General features: G+C 40.4%; 1 protein-coding gene across 2 annotated transcripts in view; it reads right to left on the reverse strand.

Annotated features, from left to right (window-relative positions):
- The window catches only part of gabra2b (gamma-aminobutyric acid type A receptor subunit alpha2b), a 34,033-nt gene extending 26,828 nt beyond the window's left edge, over window positions 1-7,205 (reverse strand). Inside the window, exons 1-3 of one of the 2 annotated variants that reach the window (XM_077609372.1) lie at window positions 6,881-7,205; window positions 6,386-6,491; window positions 3,678-3,793 (exon numbers count right to left, since the gene is read on the reverse strand). In XM_077609372.1, the coding sequence (XP_077465498.1) occupies window positions 3,678-3,793; window positions 6,386-6,459 (190 nt within the window). In that variant the 5' untranslated portion in view covers window positions 6,460-6,491; window positions 6,881-7,205. Of the gene's footprint in view, window positions 1-3,677; window positions 3,794-6,385; window positions 6,638-6,880 lie in introns of those variants that run through there. The other variant, XM_077609371.1, reaches the window with a different exon arrangement.
- Between the last annotated feature and the right edge of the window lie 639 nt (window positions 7,206-7,844).

Consider the following 7,844-nt stretch of genomic DNA (forward strand, 5'->3'; position numbering starts at 1 on the left):
AGTGCAAACAATTGCTGCAATTCCTGAACCAACTCATGATATGGCAAAGTTCAATTACTAATTTGCCGGATGCAAAATGAAGCATAGTTCTGACTCAAACTGGGATTTTGTTTGCAAAACGATATGCCGCTAAAAACACACCTACTCGCAGTTTTTTCACTTAACAGCTTTTCACTTATCTGTTTGTACCTTGCTACATTTTTTTTCAAAGCATTTTTAGGTTGGCTAATTAGGAAGAAAACAATTAATAATTGCTCTATTGCATGAGTCGGTTTTCATTCCTGTAAACATCACCGAGAAGGCTAAGGGAGCACTTTAAAAAAAACCATTAAGGATGTCAATGCTGTTCTTTAAGTGTGTTCATGCCTACCATGACATGTTACAATCTCATCATAAGTTATAACGTGCAGTGATTCAACAAGCTTCAAGAAATCCAGCTGGAATTATCGACTCAGACCTAAACTACAACAGCCATCTAAAGTTCATGCATACCACATATCCACAAAAGGGTTATGTGGGGTGCTGGTGACTATCCTGGCCAACTATTGGCAGTAGGCAGGAGACACCCTGAATTGGTTGCCAGCCATTCGCAGGGTACAAGGAGATTGACAACCATTGATACCCACAATCACTGAGTAGTAATCGAACCCAGAACTGTATTGTAACCTCTCTATTCATAATGCCCCCCCCTATTTAAAATACCCAATCGTGTCTATGACTTGCTTTTTCTCCATTTATTTGTGTTTTTATTTTTTTTAATTGTGTCATGCTGATTTTTTTATGATGTCAAGCACTTTGAATGATCTGTTGAATTCCCCAATACCAAAAAAAATGCCTTGCCTTGGAATATCAGGTAAATACTGAAAGACTACATTCATTCATTCATTTTTTTTCTTCATTTGTCAGTCTCTTTCACAAAAGAAATGGCTGAATGTTAAGACCAACCGTATGTATACATGTGCATCTATGTGTATGTATGTATATGTATATATATATATATATATATATATATATATATATATATATATATGTATATTTATATATATATATATATATATATATATATATATATATATATATTTCAGCAACAGGCTTATTTATTTATTTATATTTATTTATATTTATTTAATTAATTATTTACTTGCTTACTTATGTATTTATTTATTTATTTTTCTTTGTTTATTTATGTATTACCTATTTTTTTATGTCTAAAATGTCTTTTCCTGTGTTAATATTCTCACCCTCTTGCTACTGAGACAGTGAAATTTCCCGAATACACTATGCATAAAGTTATCTAACCTAATCTAATCCAATTTTCTGAACCGCTTCATCCTCATTAGGGTCATGGGGGTGCTAGAGCCTATCCCAGCTGACTTTGGGCCAGAGGCTGGGGACACCCTGATTTGGTGGCCAGCCAATGGCAGCGCACAAGGAGACAAACAACCATTCACGCTCACACTCATACCTAGGGGCAAATTAGAGTGTCTAAAATCAGCCTATCACACATGTCTTTGGAATGTGGGAGGAAACCAGAGTACGCAGAGAAAACCCACACAGGCTCGGGGAGAAAATGCAAACTCCACACAGGTAGACCGACCTGAATTTGAACCCAGGTCCCCAGAACTGTGAGGCCGACGTGCTAACCACTCAATCCGCTGGGCCGCCAGATTTTCAACTTTCAACGCCGTTTATATTCCTGATAGGATGGAGGGGTGACGCAGCCTAGTTGACTGGTGGACTAAACCCTACACTGCCTGCTCCGTTAGGCAAAATAACCACTGCACAGCCGAGTGAATTTAGATGATTGTTAAATAAATCCAAAGGGGTATGTTGTGTACAGACAGTAAATGACATTTTTTTCCCTTCTAAAGTCAGTCCCTCCGCCTAATGTGTTTATATTGTCTTTCCTTTGCGTGGAATGAAAAGCGGTGTGTGCAGTCAGAGACCCACACTTGACTGCCGAAACAAGAACATTTTATTCCCTCCCTTGAAACCTCGAAGCTGCCTCAAGGGGGAACGTGGGTTCGGCTTGAAAACCTCTGCCCTAGATATCACACTTGTACCTTTTTTAATTCAACCAGTGTGGAATTGTATTGTAGTTCAATAACTGAAAAACAATCCGCTCTTAAAATGTTACATTGCATAAAAGGTTTTTCAAACAAAAGCACATGAAAATAGGGTAAACAGTAGAGTTAGATTTTGAAAATGAGTACAAGAATAAAGAATTTATTGATGGTGTTACGCCGAAAGTGCCAGTAAAAAGATGTGGTGATGCTCTTTTTATGATATCACATTTTACATGTATTATCACCCAAACACCAGTGAAGCATTCATGTGCTTGTTCCCCACAGATAAGACACATTTAATAGGTCTACAATGTTGATATTCAATCTGATCGCTGCGAGACAGATAAAGGGTCTTCGACATTCGTTGCTTTTGGCTTTTTGTTCATAATATGATCCAAACATTTTTCACGTTCTATTAATTTCACTTTTTTTAAAATGCAGACAGGGCGGCCAAAAGGGCGAGGGGTTAACGCATTGTCACAGTTCTGGGGTTGAGGGTTCAATCCCAGGTCGGTTCTCCCTGGTCTTGCGTGGGTTTTCTCCAGGTACTCCGGTTTCCTCCCACATCCCCAGAAACATGCACGCTAGGCTGGTTGAATACTCTAAATTGCCCCTAGGTATGAGTGTAAGTGTTAATGTTTGTCTGTCTCCTTGTGCCCTGTGATTGGCTGGCTCCGATTTAGAATGCCTGGTGTTCGTAGTTTGTTGGGATAAGGTTAATTTTGTACTGATTGATAAGCATGATAAAAGAGTTTGTGTAAAACTTTTCAGAGTCAGTTTTCCACTAATTTTCAAAATCCCCACAACATAATCAATGGTTAATATCCCATATTTAGAACTTATGTTATTTTCTTTTTTATTGTACCGAAACTTCAACTTTGAAAAATAGGTCACTGACTCCTTTTGTTGTGCCACGTTACATATTGCTTTGCTATAGCTAGATAAAGATATATGTATATCTATATGTACTTTTTTCCACTTTTAAACAATGAATAAGTTGATACTACTGAGGAGCAGCAGTACTGCCAGGCCAAAGAAAGGCTGTTCCCCATATGGTTGCTTCTGGGCTGATAGCCCCAGGAATTTAAATTTCAAATGGCACCAAGTCCTGAGGGAGGAACTTAGCTTCAGGGTTAGGGCTCGGCTGGAAATGAGATGCCAACCAATGAGGGACGGGAGATGCAGTTTCTCTTCAATTACCAAAATTTGCACCCTTTTGCTTACGCTACAACTCTAAATGAAAATAGTGACGATGGGAGCATTACTTATGTCTTCACCACAGGGGAAATATTTTCACAACATAAATATTTCACCCTAATCGTTGAAAACACGACTTAAGCAATCATTCAACTTGAGGCACAAGGTTTTACTTAAAAAAAAAACTAACAAAGAAACATATTCTATTAAAATACCTCTTTCATGCTACTTAACCCAAAATAATGGGTTACATAATCTAAAATGCTTGAGTACAGGGAGTCATTGTGCTTCATTCTGGGCGGGGACTATAATGGCAAAGGTTATCTGTGCTACAAATCCTGATGTTAACTGAAGTGTGTTCAAATAAACAATTTTAAACACTTTTATAACAACTAAAATGTAATGTTATCTTACCTCCAAGTCCGGGACGGAGACGGTTATCATAGCCATCAAGCAGATTGTCAAGGATGCGTGTGAACAGGGTGATGTTGGTTTTGAAGGCATCAGACGTGTCGTCTCCGCTGACCAATCTGTTTAAGAGACACATCACAACATGATGGCAAGATAGAAAACCCTTCAAAAAATAACAAGCCAAGATAGCGGTGGTAATCCCGATATGGTGGAATGTGATTTAAAAATAATATTGCCTCTCTTAAAATGAATCCAACACTTCTGAGAATAATGTCGATATTGTGTTCGTGATGAACTGTTCCTTCCCAACAAGTCAATACCCCCAACCCATCTGGTTTATTAGCACCCTGCCTCCAGGTTATGGCCAGATTGAGGGCGCAGAAGGCATAAAATGTCTCGGCATTAACTGCCGTCGTGCGTGATACGTGCGTCCACGAATTATTGCGGGGGATGTCCAAACACAGCTAGTATCTCTCCTCCGCATTTATAGGTCTGGGCAATATGAGATTATAGCGCTAAAACGGTGATGTATTTTTTGCATAGCATCATAAATCCTTTAATCGTCAAAATTTTTCAGATCAATAATATATTATAGATGTAAACTGTACTTTGCGATTGGTTGGCCACCAATTCAGGGTGTCCCCTGGGATAGGCTCCGTCACCCCCGACGACCCTTGTTAGGATAAGCGGTACGGAAAATTAAGGATTAAATGTAAACCGTACTGGACATTAAGATTTTGCTATTTCTAAAACCCTTTACACATACCATACATTTGAGGCCATTATACAAATAGACCAGCGGTATGATAAATCAAGACACAACACAAACAGGTGTTGAATAAATAAAACTCACTGTTGATAATTAATCAACAAAGTGATGAACACACAGCAACTACAACATTGGGAAATAATTAGTCAAGAGTATAGACACAAAACGTGTTATTATTAAAAACCACTGCAAGGCATTTTAGGATATTCAATGCCAACTCCTAATTAAACAAGAGCCTAACATAGACATTTTGCAATATGCATGCATTCATTTTTTAAAGTTTCAAATAAGAATGAGAAACTTTTATAGCATAATTCCAGCTCCCGCCCCTATTTAAATTGACAGGATGTCTATTAGTGTGAATTGCAGCCAAATAATTAAGCTATGAGACCACAAAACAAAAGAAAAAAAGGATACATGTATAATTAATTCCCAAAGCAAAATACACTTGTGCCACACTTATTCAAATGTATGTCTTTATTCCTCTTGTTTCAATTCACTACAATTATGTTTTCATTTATTTTATTTCATCTACTTTTGAATCATTTATAATTTTTCTACTATTTGTGGCTTTTTCATTTAATGTATCTGCTTTTTATATATTACTTTTTCAACATTTTTTTTCAAAAGTCATCTTTCAATTCATATATTATTTAATCCTTTCACATATAGACGAAAAAACATTCACACACGCTCACTCCTACGGATAATCTGTATTGGTCAATCAACCTAATTTCCATGTTTTTGACATTTGGAAGAAAGCTAGAGTAACATGTAAACTCCACACAAGAAGGCCAGAGCCTGATATTGAACCCTCGATCTCCCAACTGTGAGCCGGATATGCTAACCACCCCTACAGCGTATGGCCTTGATTTATTCTTTAACAAAAAAAGAGGAGAGACATTTTTTTACGAGTGGTTAGCGCGTTGGCCTCACAGTTCTGGGATCCTGGGTTCAAATCCAGGTCGGTCCACCTGTGTGGAGTTTGCATTTTCTCCCCTGGCCTGCGTGGGATTCCTCTGGGTACTCTAGTTTCCCCCCACATGCATGGTAGGTTGGTTGGACACCCTAAACCACATGTGTCAAAGCGGTGGCCCGCGGGCCAAATCTGGCCCACCGCATCATTTTGTGTGGCCCGAGAAAGTAAATGATGAGTGCCAACTTTCTGTTTTATGATGAAATTCAAATGGAGATTGTAGATTATTTCCTGTTTCCTCATTTTAAATCAACAATTGCAAACAATTTGTACTAATTTGAATGTCCAAAAATGATCTATTGATTAGCACGATCGAGAAAGCTGTCAATTTATTAATCGATTACTTTTGGTAGCCTAGTTGGATATTATAATATCGCCCTATTAATCATTAGGCTAAAGAAAAGCTCAAAATTTCCCGTACTTTTATTGTGTTTTGTTGGAGAACTTGTTAAGACCCTGACTGACGTCCCTTCCTAAGGGGACAACTCATGTACATACAAACTCTTATACGCTCACACGTCCGCTCAGTGAAACTGCTCAGGGCCATTGTTGGCTTTTATTGATGCGTAGACCCGTGTGGTTTTACCTTGTTTTGTCGCCGGACTTTTGGTCGCCGGTTGTTTGGGTCCGGGCGATCAAACGTCCACGACCAAACGTCCGCGACCAAATGTCCGCGACCAAACGTCCGGCGACCAAAAGTCCGGCGACCAAACGTCCGGTCACGGTGAGGGTGAATGGTTGTCTGTCTCCTTGTCCCCTGCGTTCGGCGGCTTATATGCGAGAAATTGTAAAGTTCAACAATTTGAAGGCTTATTTTAAGGGTGCAGCTTATACGCGCGGGCGGCTTATATGCGAGTAAATACAGTAAAACCATGTTATATATTGTGATTTTTTTAAAAAGGACCCCATATCGTGATAAAGCCCCCCATGTCGCCCAGCACTAGGCGTCTTCCTTCCAAAGCTCACCTGGTTCTCCACAAAGCCACGAGCGCCAGGCAGGAGAGCAGCCGAGACGCGCTCTTGCTTTTGCCGCTCCACATTTCTGCTTCAACCCGGACACGCAGGACGCCCACTGCAACACCGAGAAGATCTCCCGTCAATCCCACCATAACATTCATGTCAACGCATCCCCGAAGAAAAAAAAGAAATGCAAAATAAGGAGCGGATGGCAGAAGAAGAAGGAGGAGGTGGAGGGAGAGGAGGAAGAGGAGGAGGAGGATGAGGAGGAGAAGCCAATGGGTGTTAATTAGTATTCAGTGACACGTCCCACGCACCCACTCACTGCTATTATCAAAAATGCCGTAGTGACACATATTGTTAGGCTTATTTAGACACATATTTACACCTAATATCAAAGCACGCCTAGGACAAAAAAGGGTAAAGGATGAAGGCATCCTCGCAGCATCTCCCACGCGTTCGCGTGACAATAGATGTGCTTCTTTTGTGTCAAAGCGCACTCACCTCAAGTGGACAAAGTCCCCACAGCAGCCGCGCTCTTGGACAATGAAAAAGGACCAAAGTTAAAGCCAATTCACAGCTCAATGCGATGAATGGATGGAAGTGTGTCATGAGAACCGACGCGTCTTGCTGCCAGTCAACTGGAATGCATTGGCTTCCATAGTGGCTCAAATGAGGCGATGCGAGAGAGAAAAAGGGGGATGACCGAGGAAATTAAAGTCAAATTGAAAAAAAAATCATTTAAAAGAAGCAACGAGATGCTGAGATGTTGTCGTCAGGTCTCATGGCGTCCTCATCTTGTGCCCTCGGTGTGAAGTGTAAAAAGCAAGAAGCACATTGAGGAGCACACAAAAACTACAAAGGATGAGGAGGACACACACTGGGTCCTAGAGGTAGTTTCTGATATTTTCTCAGCTTCTCCAGCCTTTCTTGGAATCCCTCCTTGGCTAATTGATAGCGACAGACGTTTAAGGCTGAGAACTCGGTTTGTCAAACGTACTATAATTATAGTACACAAGCCGGTCCCACCTGCTTGGGTGACAAAGCCTCTCTAATTGGACTTCTTCATGGTGCTTTAAATAAACAAAGTCAATTTTGTCTGAAAGTGTCGCATGTAACAAAAAAATGAGCCCCAAGGTGCACGTTTTTACCTTAAAAAAGCGACTCCTAGTTAGAAAAATCGATTTTTGGGAAAAACTGGGGCCCAAATTAAAAAATCGAGCATGGTAACATCCTAGAGCCCGTGACCGGACGATTCACCGAAAGACGTTTGGCCGACTGACAGTTCGCCGAACGGACGTTTCGCCGACCGGACGTTTGGCCAAACGTCCGTCGGCGAAACGTCTTTCGGCAAATCGTCCGAGTACCCCTTGAGCCGTACATTTGCAATTCTTTGTTCAAAACCGCATTCAAATCAGATGTACACACTAACGCACACACACACACACACACAGACATTCTTAGAAAT

This window comes from Stigmatopora argus, chromosome 9 (genome assembly GCF_051989625.1).
Source record: "Stigmatopora argus isolate UIUO_Sarg chromosome 9, RoL_Sarg_1.0, whole genome shotgun sequence".
Classification (NCBI taxonomy): domain Eukaryota; kingdom Metazoa; phylum Chordata; class Actinopteri; order Syngnathiformes; family Syngnathidae; genus Stigmatopora; species Stigmatopora argus.